Source organism: Gadus macrocephalus, chromosome 6 (genome assembly GCF_031168955.1).
Source record: "Gadus macrocephalus chromosome 6, ASM3116895v1".
Classification (NCBI taxonomy): Eukaryota; Metazoa; Chordata; class Actinopteri; order Gadiformes; family Gadidae; genus Gadus; species Gadus macrocephalus.
Window position 1 is genome coordinate 3,085,655 of NC_082387.1, and position 20,694 is coordinate 3,106,348.

Consider the following 20,694-nt stretch of genomic DNA (forward strand, 5'->3'; position numbering starts at 1 on the left):
GGCAGAAGGATGCAGGCTCACTCAGGATCAAACCATGCATCTTTCCTCCACTGATAGGCCGGGGCGACCACCAGCCCTGAGGAAATGACTAGCAGGAAATGGGAGCAGTGGGACAGAACATCCCAGCAACCTTCTTTGAGGCTGTTTCCGTCTCCGTGGAGACATTGGGCATTTCTAAAGGGGACATGTTAGCCTTTGGCTGGCAAATGCGTTCCTCTCAATAGTCCGCTAGTCTAATCACATACTGCAGTGTGAAATCTGATATTAGCATGTGATGTTTACCACTGAGGATGCTTTAGGCTATTATACGACTCCTGCCCTGTGTCAATGATATCAGTCAGTAGGAGCAAGCAATATACAGATACGACAAGCTTTTGATCCGTGCCTGCTTGAAGGAACACTGTCAGAACATCATTTTCAATACTGATGAAATAGGGCGTTGTCCTAAATGTTATGCAAGTCTGGGTTGAGAGAAGAGACTGGGAAAACTAATTGTGTACAATTAAAGATACAAAAACAATAAATAAAGGCAGGAAAGATTGCATTGAGTGCATTCCAGAAGGATTGTTTTCCCCTAGAGCAACAGTTTAGCTCGATATTATTTTTTTACAGTAGCATTGGAAACAGGATAGTATTGAGGAAACTCAAAAACACACTTAAAACAGACTACGTGATTGCGGTGGTTTAGAAGAACAGATTAAGCTAATACACCAAACCATATTTCCTACGAGTTCCTAAATTAACAGGCTACGGTGAGAACTCAAACTAGTATGAGTAGGTACATAATAATATCTGTACATACATTTAAAAAGCACTGTATACCCATACAGTATAGGATTCCAGCCCATTAATGCAAGAAAGGCAACAGCCAATCACTTGGCTCCAGTCCCTACATGTTGATGTTAATGTATTCCAGTTCAGAATGGGGCCGCCCCGTCTTGTCAATGGCTACTTGTACTCCAACTGGTTTGTCAATGAGAGGCTGCAATGCTGTGATACTACCGGCACACCCAGGGAGGTAGCTGAAGACAATGTCACACAAAAAGAAAAAATGCCTGCATTCACATATGGACTAATAATATTTCTTAATGGAGAATCTTAACAGGGAATTTTGGCAAAGGGCAACATAATACGATCCTTGCCTTGGACAACTGGTCTAGAATATTCCAGAAATATATTTTTATCAAAGACGTCAATGACACCAAGAAGTACTGCACCTACAAGCATATATATTATTGTATTGTCATTGTAGCATCCATTAACATGATATGCCGTATTGATAATAAGTTGTTATGTTCATCTTCTCTCTGAGCTGTGTGCTTCCTTGTCCACATGTGAATAAGCTGCTGCATTAGGCCACTGCTCAAAATAACGTAATTCTTCTTTATCACCAAGCAGTGTAACCAGAGGTTGCAGGAGCAGGAAGTGGCGTATGACCCAACGCATGGAATGTTGCACAGTAGAAGGCAATTAAACACACGGTTTTCAGTTAACCTTCAAGAGATTATTTTGTAAAACCAACTAATAAAAGCAGCCATGTGCATTTCCTTTTCTTCGCAATAACAGACACTGCCTGGAGAAATGATCTAAAAGAATAGACAGTGTTCTCATTATAACACATCTGCTAATGCTAAAGCTAAATGTTATTGGAGAGCAACAGAAGTTCCCATAGTGTAGAGTCATCCTCCTGGTCCTGGACACAACCCCAATGCCCTGCATACACACCAGCGGCCTTTTGTCAGCAAGAACTCATGAAACTCCACCTAAATCCCCTTCCTGTAGCCAAGGCCGTGGACCACCATTGTAATCAGATTCCAGCTGCATTCCACTGCGTTTTTTGCAACAATGAGATAAGGTGGTGTTTTTTCACCTCAATGCCTTCCAGCTCCCACGCCTCTAAGCCACCATGTGCCACAGATCCTCGAGTTTCGTGTATGTTTTTGTAAGACATCTGAAAAAAGATGACGCTGCCTTGCGAGCCAGCCGTATTCACGCGAGATCACGTGATAATCCTAAACCTAATGTATTCACCGTCCACTCCCAAAACTACTGCAATTAAATGCCAGGCTTTGTCCTTTCTGACATTGCCCTTAAAAAAAGGATGATTTATTCTCTCGTCGTCCATGTTGCCGACCCTCTGATTGATTGACTGCTGACCTGGTGCCACCGGTCATAACGTAATGTTGATGTGAAATTGTGATAGGCTACATGAGCTGAGTATTGTGTTTTATTTTGAAAATTTAGCAGATGCTCATTGGCTTTTACTATTTCACTTCCTGCCCGGCTCGATCTGCTCTGTGGAAATTTACGCGGTTCAGCAACTGCTCGCCTCAAAAATAGAAGTGCTAAGGTGTGGGTTCCGGATTGACTTGGCTGGCAGATCGACTCTGGGTCCTGCGTTTACAGATGACGTATCGACACAAGCCAACGGACAAATGTATTAATGGGGCTCAATCATAGACATAAAAAGAAGGCTCAATCCGTTTTCGTTTTGATTTCATTGAACGCAGCCCGTTCTTTCGCACAAACAAAGCCATTGGAAACGCGTCTAAAAGCACTGATGAATGCATAATGTAACCCAGTTCCTGTTAGGGACTCTTATTCTGAAGGAGGAGAACGGAAGTGTCTGCGTGTGGGTCGCTGTTTTGACTCCGTGTTGGGAGCGCTGGAAATAAAGTGGATCGCCCCGTTCAGTGAATTAAGTTAACAGATTCTTCTTTTATAAACAACCCAAGTATAGGCAACAATAATTTGTACATTAGATTAATTCATAGATTACAAAACAAAAGGAGATAGTTAATACTTGGGAATAACATGGGAATGAATGAAACGCGCATGCGCATTTCAATGACAGCGTTTACAGGAAGTGCGTCATTATTGCGCATCTGGGACCCCGAGTTGATCTGGCAGCCGAGTCAATCTGACACCCACACCTGAATTATGCGCTGCACACTCCAAGGACGCTGCTGACACCGGGATTCCACCGGACGCGTACGCGCCGCGGAACGGCTGCGCCGCAGAACGGCTGCGTCCTCTGCCCTGCGTCCATTCCTACCGGGCGCGTAACGGCAGCGTAGCGCTGCCTTGCGAGCCAGCCGTATTCACGCGAGATCACGCGATAATCCTAAACCTAATGTACTCACCTTCCACTCCCAAAACTATTGCAATTAAATGCCACGCTTTGTCCTTTCTGACATTTTCCTTATAAAAAGGATGATTTGGTATATAAATGACTTCATGTTGCTGAACTTCGACAATGAGTCTCTCGTCGTCCATGTTGCCGACCCTCTGAGACCCTTTGATTGATTGACTGCTGACCTGGTGCCACCGGTCATGACGTAATAATGTTGATGTGAAGTTACATGAGCTGAGTATTGTGTTTTATTTTGAAAATTGACCGGATGCTCTATGGCTTTGACTTTTTCACTTCCTGCCCGGCTCTGTTGAAATTGACGCGGTTTAGCAGCGGCTCGCGGCAAAAATAGAAGTGCGACGGAAAGATAGCGCTGCGGCGCGGCACGCCGCTCCTGAGACGCTGCTGAAACGTTCCGCGGCACGCCCGGTGGAAATGGTCTCATTGATTAGAGTGGAAGCGATCAGCAGAGGTGACCGCAGCGCAGCCGTCCCGCGGCGCGTATGCCTCCGGTGGAATCGAGCCTTGACCCGGGGATTCCACCGGACGCGTTACGGCAACGTTACGGCTGCGACTCTGCCCTGCTTGCATTTCCACCGGGCGCGTTACGGCAGCGCAACGTGCGTTGCGAGCCAGCCGTATTCACGCAAGATCACGAGATCACGCGATAATCCTAAACCTAATGTACTCAACTTCCACTTCCAAAGGATGATTTGGTACATAAATTACGTTGTGATAGGCTACATGAGCTGAGTATTGTGTTTTATTTTGAAAATTGACCGGATGCTCTATGGCTTTTACTTTTTCACTTCCTGCCCTGCTCGATCTGCTCTGTTGAAATTGACGCGGTTCAGCAACGGCTTGCGGCAAAAATAGAAATGCTTCGGAATGATAGCGCTGCGGCACGGCGAGCCGCTCCTGGGACGCTGCTGAGACGTTCCGCAGCCGCGCCCGGTGGAAATGGTCTCATTGATTAAAGTGTGCACGGCCCTGTTAACTTCTCGTGTCCGAGGTTTTACCTTTTACTTAACATGAATGAGCATTACGGTATAATTTTTATAATATTGTTAATAGCCTAATAAACATTTCAGTTGTGTTAGTATTTAATTTTTCATTTGCTTGTTTAGCTTTGTATGGCAGTTAAAGGTTGGGTATGGGATTTGCGAAACGCCAGCAGATTTTGAAAATACACAACTCAAATGGTCCTACCCCCTCTCCTTCAACGCAGACTCTGACTCCACCCATTCCAAGTACATGGACGCGCAATAATGCATGAGCGCGAACACAGATGCGCGAGAGCGAGCCATTAGCTAGTTAGCTAGCTACAGTAGGATAACAACAAACAGAAGCTTGCTCTGGGTCACGAGCTTTGACTTTGTGCACGAAGGGGTCACGCGCGGGGGGGAGGGGAAGTGCAGTACGACCGTTTGATTGACGTACTGTCCAATGCCACTCGGTGGTTCTGGAAATCATTGGCTGGAGTTTTTCGAGCCCTGCCCCTTCCACAGATGATTGACTTTTTTAATTTTCATGTCAGTACTTCTAACTCAGTGGCTGTAAGTGGGTTTCAAGTAATTTTGCAAAAATGGCCAAAAAATAGAATTCCATACGCAACCTTTAACAATGTTGGTGTATTACAATTATTTATGCGGGAAGGCTACTCCAACCTCATTGCTGATCCATATTTTACCATTTATTTGTATATAAATTATTGATTGCATTTTTAGTAAATAGTTGGAAGGAATCTGTTTCTTAAGCAATAACATTGAACTGTATTTTTTTCTAGGCCTACATAGATTTAGGCCCAATCTCAATACTTCCCCTTACCCCTTATCTTCCCCCTTACCCTTGAAGTTGCGCGTTCATGTGAGAGCTAGTGGTGTCTCAATACCCAATTTGATCAAGATTAAGGGATAAGATTGAGTGCTATGTACCCCTTATTTTTAAGATGATTTGAGAGCTCACTTGCTCCTCCAAGGGCTATCCCAGAGCACATAGCGAAACCGGGAATTTTAAAAAAAACATGGCTGCTTGAAGCGAGGAATATTTTACAGCTATCTACACAACTTTTTATATGTTTATAATGACTCGGTTTGATCTGAAATGTGCTACACGAACGATGCATAGTATTGTAGGTCTTAACTGAAGCTTTCAAACGGTAGTTTTAGGATACAATTAGCGCGTATACCACCACTCCATTGGCTTATATGGTAGCTTGCCAGCTAGATGGCCTGCAGCGGATTCGAATTGTATCCGAATCCGTTCGGTTCGTTTACCACAGTTCGGAGCATTCTGGAGATCCGCGGATTTCGGTTTCATGAAGGCATTGCCTTATGTAGCGTATTTTGCCTACTGTAGCCTACGTCCGATACAAAGGGTGTTTAGGACCCAGCGGAATGCATTCTCTCCAGTGCTGCCCGAGCCAATGAGACTTTTCCCGCCCCTCCCTTCAGCCTGTCAGCGTTCAAAACAAACTGGGCTTTAAACTTCGTTGCGCTCGTCGCCAGAGTTCTAACGCCCCGTGCCCACTACCTCCGTCAGTTGACCGTTGCCCATTGACTTTGAATGGGGACGGACGCGCAATGCATTGTGGATCCGTCCGTTCAGTTGGAGCGTTCGCCACCGTCACGCCTCGTGCCCACTGCACCGTCAGTCAACGGACGTGGGAAGGCGTGGCTGACGGATGGGGGAGTAGTCTTTGCAGAGGCATCCGTCAGCCAATCAAATCGCTTCGCCGGGTTCTTCCCGCTTCTTCCTGCTTGTTGCGAGGCAAGATGACCCGCTTTCCCGCTTTCCAGTATCGTCAGAGCCCGAGTCGCGTCACAGTGCTTAAATTTGCATACGCGATCTGATTGGATGACGGAACCGTCGCTGCCGAAAAAGTTGAACATTTTTCAACTTTCTGACGGTGGCGAACGCTCCAACTGAACGGACGGATCCACAATGCATTGCGCGTCCGTCCCCATTCAAAGTCAATGGGCAATGGTCAACTGACGGAGGTAGTGGGCACGGGGCGTTAGCCTCGTCGGCCGTTAACCCTTACATGTTACACTCAGTGCACCATGTTTTGAAATGCATTTAGGGGAACATTTATTGCACAAAAAAGCCTTGCAAGTTGTCTGATTGCAGTCAATTAACACATTGCAAATAGACTGTGGGTCTCATTCATTTTTGTGTTTCTCCCCCAAACCCTCCGTCAAAAAAAAGTCCTCCTTTTTACTATCACGGACATGATCCTAATCCGAACCGTATCCGAAACCGAGGCCCAAAACGGTTATCTGAACCGAACCGTGGACACACTGATCCGTTTCACCACTATGCTACACACACCAACTCTTCAACGATGGCGGCAGCATCTAAGATATATATATATATCGCTCTTCTTCTCTGGCTTTTATTGGCGTTTCGGCGCTCTGGTGACGGGGCAGCCAGCTGGCGACGATGAATGATGACGTACCCGAAACCGAGTGGCGTCTCATTTCATAGGGGAAAGATCTCAGCCCTTGGCCCTTACACTTGCAAGTGCTAGGGTTAAGACAGAGACAAAGACAAAGCAAAAGGGGCAAGGGGAAGAATCGAGATTCGGCCTTACTATGTTGTTGGTGTTACATGTTATATGGAGCAATCTTTCATATTTATGAAGTTAACTTATACTTCCATGCAGGGTTCGAGTTATGATTCCATCTTTGTGGGGGTCTCTTGAAGGGGGGGAGGGGGGGGGGAACCTACCCTACCGGCCTTGCGCTGGTTTGTTGACGGGGGGGGGGGGGGGGGGGGGGGTGCTAAAAAACAAGAATATTTCTGCACCCATGAACTAGGGCGTGGCTAGGCTCCCAGATGTGGAAGCGCCATTGAGCAGTTTACATAGGAATGAATGGGCGCCATTTTGGAATCCGGTGTCCATTTTATAATATGTCCATGGCTCGGCCCAAGCCCATGGCCCAAGCCCCCAGGAACAGTGCATACTTCCGCAATCCACCAGTGCTCAGCGGCCAAGCCTGGTATTGCAATTGTTTAAGCGGGCTGTGGACGGGTCCCTCGATTCACAGAGCCCAGAAGTAGATCCGTTCACTCCAATACAAGTGGGGAACAGGAATGTGTCTCCGCAAAAAATTAATGGATATCAATCAAAGGCTCATAATTATCTTTATGCCATGTACTAAAAAAAAGACGTTTTCTCTTTTCAAAACGCCACGTCAAGCGTTTTATTAGCCGTTTTATGTCATTATTTTTTGCTGGAGAAAGAGGGGTGGGTAGCTGAAACTAAGGAGTCGTAGTGAAACAATTGTTGTTTCGGCCCGGCATTCGAGAGGGCCTAGTGCACGGCCCTGTTAACTTCTCGTGTCCGAGGTTTTTCCCTTCACTTAACATGAATGACGTTGATGGTTTTAAGGCACTGTGGTAACTTTTTATCACTAATGGAGACAGACGAGAAGACGCTGCTCGGCCCAAGCCCCCAGGAACAGTGCATACTTCCGCAATCCACCAGTGCTCAGCGGCCAACCAGTGCTCACTAAAAGTGTGAAAGTGTTTTAGTGATAAAGGGATTTTAGGGTGGTTCAGCTGCTGCTCAATGACTCTCACGTTCCTCTGCTTGCGATCATTGCGATTCACCATTTATTGATCCATTCATTCAACAGATCCAAAGACAAAGAACGGGTGCATTACGGTATAATTTTTTTAACATTAATAGCCTAATAAACATTTCAGTTGCGTTAGTATTACATTTTTCATTTCCTTGTTTAGCTGTATATGGCAGTTAACAATGTTGGTGTATTACAATTATTTATGTGGGTAGGCTACTCCAACCTCATTGCTGATCGATATGTTACCATTTATTTGTATATTGATTATTGATTGCATTTTTAGTAAATAGTTGGAAGGAATCTGTTTCTTAAGCAATAACATTGAACTGTATTTTTTGGGGGGGGGTGTGCTGAAAAACAAGAATATTTCTGCATCGGGTACGTCATGAAGGGCATGGCTAGGCTCCCATGATGCGGAAGCATATCTCTCTTTGATGTTGCCCTGCGCCATTGAGCAGTTTACATAGGAATGAATGGGCGCCATTTTGGAATCCGGTTTCCATTCTTTCGAGTAGTAGTTCCGCTAGTGTGCCAGTGCCAGAGTCCTGCACGGGTCTTATTTTGCAAACCCGCACCCGCAATAATTAAAACCGCATCCAACCCGTGTTCCGACGGTTGCGCGAATTACATTCCGCACCGCCCCGCTATAAATTGATATCGACGCCCGACCTGCACTCGAAGGAAAATTATAAACATGAGATGGAACGCCGGGGAATTACACTATGTGGTGTTTGGCCTCGTGCTTTAGGTTGCTGTGCAAAAAAAAGCACATCATCCACTGTTGACGGTTTTAGTTGACTCCTGCGCTTTTGTTTAACATTTCCAGCACCGGAGAAGTCTCGCTCGCAATCGCAAAACTCGCGTCCGCCCGCGTTGTTCAGGCGTCCGACCCGCAACCGTGTCTGACACAGTAGCCTACATTATTTTTCACCCGTTTCATCCAATCGGTGCATGCTGAAAGCGTGGGCAATGCTCGCAGATTGGTGGAACAGCGTCCTATCATATGAGAGTAATGTTGAGCATTTTCTAAGAAAGGATTAAGTTTCCTTTCCCTCAATAGATTTCTGTCAAAGAAACCTTTAAGCTGGATGTAACATCAGGAAGTCAAGTCTATGAAGGAGCTAAAGTTGTGTCTATTGCCAATCATCCATATGCCTCCATATATTGTGTAACTTACTGCAAACACAGTGTACACATGTCGATAATAATAAGTTATAATAATAATAAATATGAGTCATGACCACAAGCGGTGATTAAAGGGGTCAGAGCAAAATGAAAAGTCAAGAACACACTAATGGAAGATATATAAATATGACATATATATCTTCCATGAAGGAAAGATGTTGATGTTCCCCTTAATGCCATACCGTGCCTCGGCTTTCAGGCTACTGGGCTGCAGAGCAATGGCCAAATGTCATGTTCAATATTGTCTAATCGGGATTCGAACTCTCAAACTAAGGATCACCAGTACAAGGTATTATCCCATTGAGCCACTGACAAACCTGACTATTGATGTGCACACAACATCCAGAAAACTCCAAGCAAATATTTCTCAAATGAATTAAGGGCTTTCTTAAAAGCTAATACCTGAAAAATCTTTGAGATTCTGGGGAAATTAAACATTTGTTGTCAAGAATACTAACGGAAGAAATATTAATATGACAGAGTTCATTATGAAGGAAAAATGGTTAACGAAGAAGTTCCCCTTAATGCCATACTGTGTCTTGGCAGTCAGATTCTTGGAAACTAATGAGCCGGAATGTAGATTGCGTGATGAATTTCAGGCGCGGTTTAATGTTTCTTAAATGAGTGGCAATGACAGAATATCATGTTCTGCTTGTTCATAATGCTCTAATCTGGATTCAAACACGCAACCTAAGGATCACCAGTACAAGGCATTATCCCATTGAGCCACTGACATTCCTGAACTGCATGAAGCCTCATTCACATTTGAAAAATATTGGTATCCACCTAACAATAGTCATGTTTTTTTATACAACAACAAAATGGTCATATAAGAAAAATAGGCTAACTGCTCCAACTTTATTGGCCAATATTTCTCAAATGGAACTAAATAAAACATTCTGTTGGATGATTTTTGTGAGGCTTGGTCTAAAGATTTCATGTGGCGATTTTGGTGATTTTTTGATTATTTTTGTAGCCTGTGAATTTTTTTCATGTTTGGCTTTAATATGAAATTTGGGGAAAAGTTAACATTTTTAGGGCATAGGGTTTTATAGATGCATCTGATTCTAGAGATTAATATTATGAAAGAATTTTGAGTCCAGGTCAATCTTGTGAGGAGAAATCTAGGGGTGTGCCAAAATATCGATACTACGACATATCGCGATATTTCGTCTTGCGGGACGTTATCGATATGCTGACGCCAAATATCGATATCCCATGACATGCTATTTTATGTATTCTTTAATATAGGTATTAGTGGGCAACTAACACAGTATTCAAAGACGTTCCCGAAATTCAGCCGTGGTGCAGAGTTACAGCCACTCCGAGCCAGTCGCACATTGAGCTTCCCCCAAATGCGCTGTTTTGGTGTCTGTAGCTATAATGCAAATGAGGAGGAGCGAGGCGGGTCAAGGAGGAGGGTGGGGGTGTGGCCCTGAGCAGCTTGAAGCCACGGTACCATTCGCTCTGTTTACAGTGGATGTATCGCAATGGCGAGGCGCACACAGCCTTTAGCCGTGTTCTGTAAATATTGTAGAACACACGGGAGTCCTGGAGCTCTATATCAAAATATTATCATATAGCCTACATAGATATCTATATCATATAATATATATTATAACCGCCAAAAGATGTGTGAGCCGATATTATGAATCTCAAACGACCGCGTTGGGTTCTCCGACGTTCCTGGTTCTTCAACGTCCTCATCAATGTGAAGTAGACTGAACCACGACAAGGAGGAGAAAGGGATCGTTGCCGGGCTCCGGCGGTGGTCCCTCAGCGGGTCTCAAGCTGGAGACATTCGCCGCCAACAATCCCTTTCTCCTCCATGTCGTGGTTCATGTTCTTGAGGGAGTCAAAGCCAAAGTTCCTTCCCCCCAATTCATTCTCAACCTTGGCTGAGATAACCCCCAATACGAGTCTCGTTGTAGAAATACCAGAGACGAGAGTCCGACAGAACGGTTATCCAAATAACAAGGAAGTGTACAACACTTGCGATACATACAGTCCTGGAGCTCTATATCTAAATAATATCATATAATACATAGAAATCTATATCATTTAATACATATTATCACGGCCAAAAGCGGTGTGCGCCTCCAGACGATATAATGAATCACAAACGACTTTGTCGGGTTCTGCGACGTCTCTGGTTTTTCCACTTTCACATCACCCTGAAGTCGACTGAACCGGGCGCTGCCTGCTGCCGGCTGCCCGCTGCCTGCTGCCGGCTGCCCGCTGCCGGGCGATGGTGCCTCGCGGCAACCGGCGGCATGTCGCAGTTCATGTAGGCCTACTTCAGCCAGTCAAAGCCAAAGTTCCTTTCCCCCAATTCCTTCCCAACCATGGCTCAGATAACCCCCACAACAGTCTCGTTGTGGAAATACAAGACACGTCAAAGAACCGACAAGAAACACTTGCGTTACAGTGTGTGTATTCACACAAACACACACACATGTGGCGCTCGCACGGTCGAGTCTCATTGGCGGGCCAACGTCTCTGGGCGGGCCAGGCAGAGTAAGGAGAGGAGCTGAGATTCCTGATGACGTCAAGAATACAGACATTCCAAATCAGCGCACTTGAGCCTCCGTTTTTTCAAAGGCGAGCAGAACCATAGATATAATATAGAACACAATAATTGTTAACATTTAACAACAACAAGAATTTCTTCAGTGACACAGATATCGTGATGTATCGTGGGTGAAATTTCTTGCAATATATCGATAATCGCAGAATCGCTGTATCGTGATATTATGTTATCGTGGGTAAAATATCGTGATAGTATCGTATCGTGGGGTACCTAGTGATACCCAGCCCTAGAAATAAGCCTAATTCATGATTTTTCACAATAGCGCCAGCTTTGAGTGCTGTGCCACAAATTTGGTAGTGGGGGTTATTGGTAACCATACCTGAACATTTCAAGAGTTTTCAATTTACGGTATAGGCTGCAGTACGACTTTTACAGAATTTGTCAAAAAAAGAAAATGTTACAGAAACAATAGGGGACCAAGCAGCTTCTCTGCTCGGACCCCCTAATAAGTATGGAAGAAATAAGAACAATTTCCTTTAACAAGCCCATGGTCCATTAATGGTATTGTGAAATATAGGCAACAGTAGGGATGGTGTGAATGGTGAGAATGAAGGACATTGATTAATCAATGATTGACACAGATAGAAGACGAGGACGAAGTTAATTAATTAATTTGATTACAAAAATCAGTATTTTAGGGTTAACTCTAACCCTCAATCTAGTCTAATTAAAAGTAATTATTCATATCAAAACACAATTTCTCTTTTGTTCAGAGTACGATAATGCATTTTACATAGTTGTGACTATTTGGTGGGTCTTTCTCTTTGTGTAACACATTAACAAAATCCAGGAAACATTGGGCAATATTTGGGCACAGTACGGTCTGCTACATTTCAGCCAGTGTGTTGCACCACATGGCAAAGCACTGCATTTCCTTTACAAACTCACTAACCATGCTAACAGTTGGAGGAACCGAGCCGATTAAAAAGTAAGTTTAGACTTTAGTCAACTATTATGCAAATGTTTGGTATTAATAGCAATGAGGTGTAAAGCCAGTCGAACCAAAGCCATGAAGGTCCATTTACAGCACCGTTGGTATTAATATATCAATATGTATGCTAAGTCAAACATGAAGATTAACAGCCATCATGCAGAGACACGTCTGCAGGAATGCAAGATATTTAAAAGGCGGTATGCAACCAGGAACAGCAGAAGAAATATTCATTTTCTTTTTGCAGCCATGATAAGGAATTCTACCAGTATTGGAACTACAAATGTAAGAATCCAATGCTACAAAATACAAGCATAAGATTTTAAGTGACATTTATAAAAGTAAGATCTCTATATCTGGAATTTCATTAGGGCTCATAAATCCATGTCTTATGTCCAAAAAAATTATGAAAACTAACCAAACAATTAATGCATGTCACAGTTCGACTGGTGGTTCAGATGGGAACTGAGGGTAAACAGGTTATTGTATGCAGCCTGATTTCAACATAACCAATCGCAGTTTTAACCATAACTATTCTATAACATTTCGAGGCCAAAGGCTTTTGTAAAGTCAAAAGCAAATTTCTTTGCTAGACCACACTTGGTCCATTTTCCCTGCATTTCTTTGGAATGTCTTTAAGCACCACATACTTTCCTGCAGATCCTGCCTCATGCCTCTCTATTTCCTTCGGTTTCATGAGACACTTCCGGTTTCAACCCAGCCTGATAAACCAAACTACTAGTCCAATCAGAGTTTCCTAATACAACAAATAAGTCAGGGAATAGACAACAATCATGGATATTGACTAGTTGATATGAGATACTTGAGTGTGGAACCTGCTATGCATCCCATAAAACGCAGGTAGCAGGTCTACAAGAACACAGAATCTGACTTTACAAAAGTACAGACTGACCTAGTTATACAAATTCAAATAAACACTGAATCTTTGCCACTAGCCATGACAATTGAGAGTCAAATTGTCCAATTGTTATACAAACACATAAGCACAGAAGGAGGTTAAATCATACTGGTCAATATATCGGTCACAACAGCACTTTTAGTCACTTCATCTTTTCACCCTCTGATCATTAAAATAAACTGTATCCAAATAATAGTTACACATACGTTTCAAAAACTAAGATTAACTCATTGTGTAGGCTAGCTACCAATATATGAAATACATCAGTTTGGCAAATGTGCCATCATAGCCTGGTTCATGTTCTATGAAATCCCTGGAGATCAAACATGGTGAAGTTTGGAAGGAAATGTGAAAAGGAATGGCATCCATGACCAGGAAATAACTAAATACAAAAGACACTGGACGTCGTTAGACTGTACAAGTAGGCCGACTTGTCGGTGGTAATCAAAATGGGAACAGTTAATAGACCACATATAATGGAGAACTGTTATCTCTGCCTGGCTCACCCTTCATCGCCTTTATATGGAGCATGTTTTAAGGGTTATGATTCAACACCTTATAGGACAGGACTCCTCAGTTTGAGCAGCACCTCCTGGTCACGACGATAGACCGGCCTAGCACCTCAGTTGACAATGTAAAACTTGTTGTCTTATAACAAAAACATGCATAAGCAAATCCTAAGTCTTCCGTGAGATTTGATTTCACTAGGATTTAATCGGCCAGCCGGTTTTCAAATCCATGGGTTTGCGTGTAAACGTCTGCCAACAAAACAGTAAGGTCACCATATGTTGTCTCACTTTGATCGGTAGCATTCATACATTGCCACATTCACATGTTATTTCCAAATTACATGGCCCTGCATTAATGACTTGGCCATGCATTTACGACATGGCCCCCATTGCCTTTATCTTCGACTCTCCATTGCCAGTGATCCACCGAGCACCTAACCCCACCCCTCACCACACAATACAGCCTTCTACTGCGGTACAGGATAAAACGTTACCAACCCAATAAACATCCAGTTCACAGCGTTCACAACGGGGAAATCGTAATAAACATATTGAATTCAATGTTTGAATCCAATTCGGAAAGAGACAGATCTTTGCCTATTGCCGTTTAACTACCGTAGGCCAATGCTTAGGAAAACAATTGAGATTCTCTGGACCTTCCCGATTGATTTAGCATCTGGCTCCTCCGGCCAACCCGGCTAGTATAGCAGCAGCCCTGATTCAAAACCTAGGCATTTTATTCAAATGAGCGATCAACCCTTACCTTCTAAGATATACAAAAAATACTCCGGACAGCCAATTAATAAAACACAGTCCGACGTTTAACCAATTGATCCAACACTTGTTGAAACCGCGGATGACAACTCGCTTGTGTTCTTCTCCCAGTCCCAGCACTGTCACCGCTTGGTTAGTTCAACGCCCTCCCAGAGCCCGCCTCTGATAGGGCGAGGCAGGAACAGCAGAGTGAGCAGCAGCCGTGGCCACCAATCAGCGCACTCAGATAAGGAAAGGAACTTCCTGCCCCCGGGCTGCCAGTCTGGCCCATTGCGTCACACATCGCCAAGGTACAATGTAATGCGCACAGGGGATGCACTGTATTTAAGATGACATAAAGGGGTGACAATGGATTAGAGTGGCGTTCATACTATAAGCACCCTGTCTTTTAATGACATGGGAACTCAATGTTCAACGTTATATATGACCACATTTATTGATGAGGTTTCATTATTTATGTCGTGAATCGATTGATGAAGATGTGAGTAATTATGTTTCCCACTATATACAAATTTGAAATGTAAGGATAATTTCCACTCTAGAAGTAATTTACATATGCATAAATGTATGTAGGACACCACCAGATGGCAGTAGATTGTAAAGGAAGGGCAAAGCTTCTGTTGAATGGCAAACATCTTGAGTTAATTTTTCTTCTTTTAATAGAACAAAGCATCCCCTGCTCTTTTATTCTCACAACTAAACTCTATCATATGTATCTTACTACAACTTGTCTTATAATGGTCTTTCTTACCTTTCCGAACAGACGGCTTCCTCTCCAGTCCTCTATCAGGGGATCTCTGAGCGATGTCGAACGCTGCTTTCATCTGGGCAACCTTTACAGAGTAGGCTTGCTCCAAGGCCACGTCTGGCTTGGTTTCAGCCGACTTGGGCCGATCATGATGTAATTTCTCATGCAGTTGATTTGTTTCCTTTATGAGTTCAGAAACAGGCCTAGATTTGGGAGTAGCCTGAGATCGATCACTCTCAACAGCACTATCATCACCGTCTCTGGCAGACATTGCAGCATGTTTAGTTTCATCGTGTGGTGTCTGTTGATTCTCACTCTTCTGCCTCATCCTAACCCCACCTTTATCTGACATATGCGCGTTAATGGCATCAGAAGTGGGGTTATCATAGGGATACTGGCCTGTTCCGATGTCAAGCCCAGTGGTATGAGTATTATGTGTCTTATGGGTGCCAACCATGTGCCCACCATGCTGTTCCTCTGAAGACTTAGAGGTCAACTCAGAAAAAGGTGGAGATTTTAATACTAGATCACCAGCCACTACCTGTGGTCTGCTTCTCTCAGGAGCCCCTGGCTCAATGTCCTCTGGTGAGGTCCTATCCCATTGGACATCCAGGCTTGATCTCATCTCGACTTCCCCTTGGACTACAACATCTTTTATTTTGACGTTGTGTTCCGCATTGTTGAATTTGATGGCTTCTGAAACATTGGTCTGGTTGAGAGCCTCTACGCTGTTCTCTTCTAATAAGTCAACTTCTTTGATCTTGGAGAGTCCCGGAGCCGCTTCCTTTCTGCTCCGACTCAGCAGCTTCTCGAGGATGGAGCTGGGCTCACTGCGCGGCAGAGCCGGACTGGCCCCTGAATACGACGCTCTGCCTGGGTATGTCTCCCCCTCTTCATGATCAATGGGAGCGAAATCCTGCTCATTGTCTTTGATACCATGTTCTTCATGCTGCTCATCTCCTCTTGGGGTCTCATTCTGACCTTGGGGGTCCAACAGCAACAACCTCTTCTTCCCTGCTTTATGACCCACATTCTCAGTTCCTTTGCAAAACCCACCTTTTCTGATCTTGGACTCAGAGCTTCCATCTACACAATGATCTTCCACAGTTTCTCCATCACAGTTCACGTCATGTAATAATGATGTTTCCATCTTCTTTCTCTGTGACTCGGTGTGAGGCTCCTCCTCGTTCATTCCCCCGCTCTTGGTTTGATAGAACTGATTGAACTGACGGTTCTTTCTGGGCCTCTGCTCCTCACTCCTCGCCCTACTCCTTGGCATCTGGCTGCAGTCTGACTCCTGGGTTACAGAGGGAAAAGTGCTGCCTCCCTCTTTCTTTACTTCGCCCTCCTCTCCTCCTCCCCTTTCTTGGTTGTCTCCTCCCTCTCTCCCTTTGCATGCACTGAAAGGACTCACCCAATGTTTCCTGGAGTGTACATTTTGCTCAATAGAAGGTGCAGGTGGCTCCTCCTCTGAGCTTTGGTCCGAACCCCGGAGGCTGGCTCTACCTGAATATTGTCTTGTGCTGCAAACCTCCTTCTCCCTCGTGCCTCCTCTTCCTCCCACCGCACCGCCAGCCTCTGTAGGCAGGCCTTCAGCTCCAGGCAATGCTTCTTCTAATCCTTCAACCCCTTCCAGTTTGTCTTGGACTTGTCCCATGTTGTCCTGTTGGGAGAGACATGCAGTTATTCTAATGATCCCTGGTTTACATCGTAGTTTACTCCATGTCTTTGGCATCATAGACAAGTGTTGTTTACTCCTTTTCATTTGTTTATTCTTTAATTGTCTCCACTTTCTAAATGGAGTGGGCTCTCTCGCGCTCTGCATTAACTCACCCTTGCTGTATTGTAGCCTAGAACCTTTTCAATTATGAACCATGTTGATATCCAGGATTAATACATATATATATATACATATATATATATATATATATATATTAATATATAATCCTAAACTGTCTCCAAGTTCATGCTGAAGTCAACGCTAAACAAAAGAAAATGCCCACTTATTGTAGTGTTGACTCAGTGGAATGCTCATGCTCCTCCAGTACTCGCTTGTAAATCAACCTTAGGTAACAAATGAGAGTCACAAGATTAAGCTTCAATCTTTGTGTTGTGACCCTTGAGGCTGTGTTTTGCGCAATCTTTGCTTAAGAAAAATTGTTTCTATAAAATACACAATGTCCCAATGCATGACATTTCAAAAAGAAACGTTTGCTTACTGCTGTCTTATTTTAAGTCATATGCTGTGAATATATTTATTAATACATAATATTTTATTTTCCCCAATGAAACATCTTTATCAATGGAGAATACAATTATCAGAAACAAACCAAACTGTAGAAAAGCAAATGCTGTGACATAATTGAGTTTGTCCTTAATCGTCTGCTTAGTAAAGTCTGCACAATGTATCTCACTGAGAACTAACATAACGGATCCCCAGAGCACAATCTTAACTCATGCCAAGAGATTTCAGGTGCATATTCATCCACTTCTACCAAATTAGGAGTTGAATAAATAAATCTTCACGAGGACTGAACATGCATGGATTGTATACATTCATGAGTGTTTACAGTGTGTGTCTTTCATTTTCGGGAATATATATGAAAGTGTGCGTTTACAAAATGGCTGTGTGTGTGTGTCTGCTGTGGCCTTATCATCTGACAGTCTTAACGCTCAGCAGCAACGCAAAAACACAGCTGTGTGACGTGTGGAAAATCACGTGAATTCGAAGAGTTTAATTTGATCTCCGCCTTCAACGATCCTCATCCGATCATGCGTACTGATACTTGACATACCAATGGTTGATTACCACCACCTCCACCACCACCATCACCTACCACCACCACCCTGATCGACCTTACACTAATGCACTGCCCGCCACCGTGGACATTGTAGGGTGAGGAGCCACAGTAACCTCCACGCCCTGCATGGAGTCCAGCGGATGACCAAACCTTCAACAACCAGGCAATTCTCCTACACCACCCCCAACTTCCCCCCCAAGGGTCTACCACTCATCATTTGATCACCATGTGCTCTGCTGCCTCACACATCCATACTCCGAGGAGTTCCCCACAGACAGTGAACTCACCAATAACAACTCACCAAGCCCTTATGAGAAGGATTAAATAAAACGGTGTCCATCCAGCAGAGGAACGTACTTACTTCTCAACGTCTGAGGTGCTGCGGGTCCTTTTGGTACACAGGACAGATAGGTATGGAGGCCAGCAGTACGCAACGGAATTTTGGATTTCAACTGTCTTAAAGTGGTCATCAGGTCTGCAGAGTTCAGAACTCACCAGTCGGACGAATTGATATCTCGCTCTCTCTCCGAAGGGTGACAGAGTGTGCTTTGTTAGTGATTTGGCGATTCTCAGTCTCAGTCCGTCCCTCCAAATGCAGGAGCAATGGGAGCCTTATGGCTCAAACATGTGATGTCACAGCGCATTTGACGACTAACACAATCAACGTAAAAGCCACAATGAAGACGTAGGCTGTACCTTGAATGAGAAAGAACTGAGCAGCCCTGGTGTTACCCTGTCTAGCAAGGACAATGAGTTAGTATTTTCTTCCACCCAACAACATGTGTACAATTACAGACATTTTTCGAAAAGAAGCTCGAAAACAAATGTTTTCACACTGTTTATTTATTTCTCTATGCGGTTGCTCTTCACACAATGTTTTTCTGACTGCCTTGATCTATGCACACACGAGTGTGTAATTTTGAACACAAGTTCAAAATTATGAATAGAGTAAAGATGTCGTTAGAGGTTATCTAATAAGGCTTAGGGCGCACTCACACTAGGCAAGTTTGGCTGTTCCGTGCTGCAGGAAGATTCAGCACGATTCCACCCTTCCCACTCCCCCCGCTGGCCCGTGGTCACACTGCTCCACTGGGGAAAGGCATGAGGTGAAATATGGAGTTACTTAAACCAGTTGACGGCCATGATGTCGGTAACTGATGGTAAATGCTTTGTACTGTGGCATCTGACCCATGGCGACCTGCTAAAAGAAAAGTTTCATGAATAACCAGAAGTACTTTCATCCGTTCTATGCTGCTGTTTTTGACATTTTACACAGCATTGGTGGTCCCATGATTGCTACTCATGCACAAAAGAAAATATATATATTTATGTTAGTTTTCATCAAGCTCATTTCATCTCCTAGACCTCCTCTGTCCTGTGATCACCCCAGACTTCTCCCACTTGGGGCCACCCCTACCACAATTCAATTCAATTCAATTCAATTTTATTTGTATAGCCCTTAATCACCATTACAGTCTCAAAGGGCTTAACAGGCCAAATATTTGTGACACCCCCCTTTACCCATGCCCCCACACGGGCAAGAAAAAACTCCCTTGAATCAGCAAGGAAGAAATCTTGAGAAGAAACGCAGTGTAGGGGATCCCTTCTTCCAGGGATGGTCAGGAGTGCAATGGGTGCCACAATTGACATACAGGTAAATACATGCACATCATATTAAAATGGTGATGGGGTTCTGGCCGGTTATCCATGAGGAGAGTCCAGGCATCCAGTCCAGTGCCCGCAACATGCTAGAACAGACAGAATAGTGAATTAGAACGGAAAAGTACATAGTGGGAATGTATGATGTAATAAGAAAAGCACAAGCAAACAGAGTAGTCTTCACTTCGCATCTGTTGTTTTCACACTCCAAATGCAAGATTGTAGAGGTGCGTTTTGAGCTTTCCTTTGAATAGCTCCACAGAGTCAGCTTCCCTGATCGCTGATGGCAGCCTATTCCATAGGAAGGGGGCTCGATAGGCAAACGCTCTCTGTCCAGCCGATTTCTTTTTAACCTTCGGCAGTGAAAGAAGGCCGGCTCCCGAAGACCGGAGGGGCCGAGAAGGAATATAAGGAATGATCAGGTCCTTCAAGTACGATGGAGATAATCCATGCAAGGCTTTATAGGTTAGCAATAGCACCTTAAAGTCTGATCTGAAAGTTATTGGTAGCCAGTGTAGAGAGGCAAGAATAGGTGTAATATGATCAAACTTTCTCGTTCTGGTCAGCAGTCTAGCTGCCGCATTGTGTCCCAGCTGTAGACTTTTTGTGGTAGAGTTCGGTAATCCCGAGAACAGTGCATTGCAATAGTCCAGTCTTGACGAAACAAATGCATGAATCAGTGTCTCTGCATCCACTGCAGATAACATTGGTCTGATTCTTGCAATGTTTCTCAGATGGAAAAAGGCAATTCTAGTTATACTTCTTATATGTTGGTCAAAGCATAATTGAGGGTCAAACAGGACACCAAGATTTTTGACGGATGCACTCTGTGGGATGGCGAAGCCATCCAACCACAGAG

General features: G+C 44.1%; 2 protein-coding genes across 2 annotated transcripts in view; both read right to left on the reverse strand.

The window, feature by feature from the left end:
• The window catches only part of coro1ca (coronin, actin binding protein, 1Ca), an 86,799-nt gene extending 72,022 nt beyond the window's left edge, over positions 1 to 14,777 (reverse strand). Inside the window, exon 1 of the mRNA XM_060053008.1 lies at positions 14,617 to 14,777. The gene's annotated coding sequence lies outside the window, so the exon portion shown is untranslated. The remainder of the gene's footprint in view (positions 1 to 14,616) is intronic.
• A 506-nt stretch (positions 14,778 to 15,283) lies between these two features.
• On the reverse strand, positions 15,284 to 19,467 carry si:ch211-108c6.2 (uncharacterized protein LOC559375 homolog). The gene is made up of 2 exons (XM_060053443.1): positions 18,672 to 19,467; positions 15,284 to 17,038 (listed from the first exon to the last, which is right to left on the reverse strand). The coding sequence occupies exon 2, from the start codon at positions 17,030 to 17,032 to the stop codon at positions 15,284 to 15,286; it is 1,749 nt and encodes a 582-aa protein (XP_059909426.1). The 5' UTR covers positions 17,033 to 17,038; positions 18,672 to 19,467.
• Between the last annotated feature and the right edge of the window lie 1,227 nt (positions 19,468 to 20,694).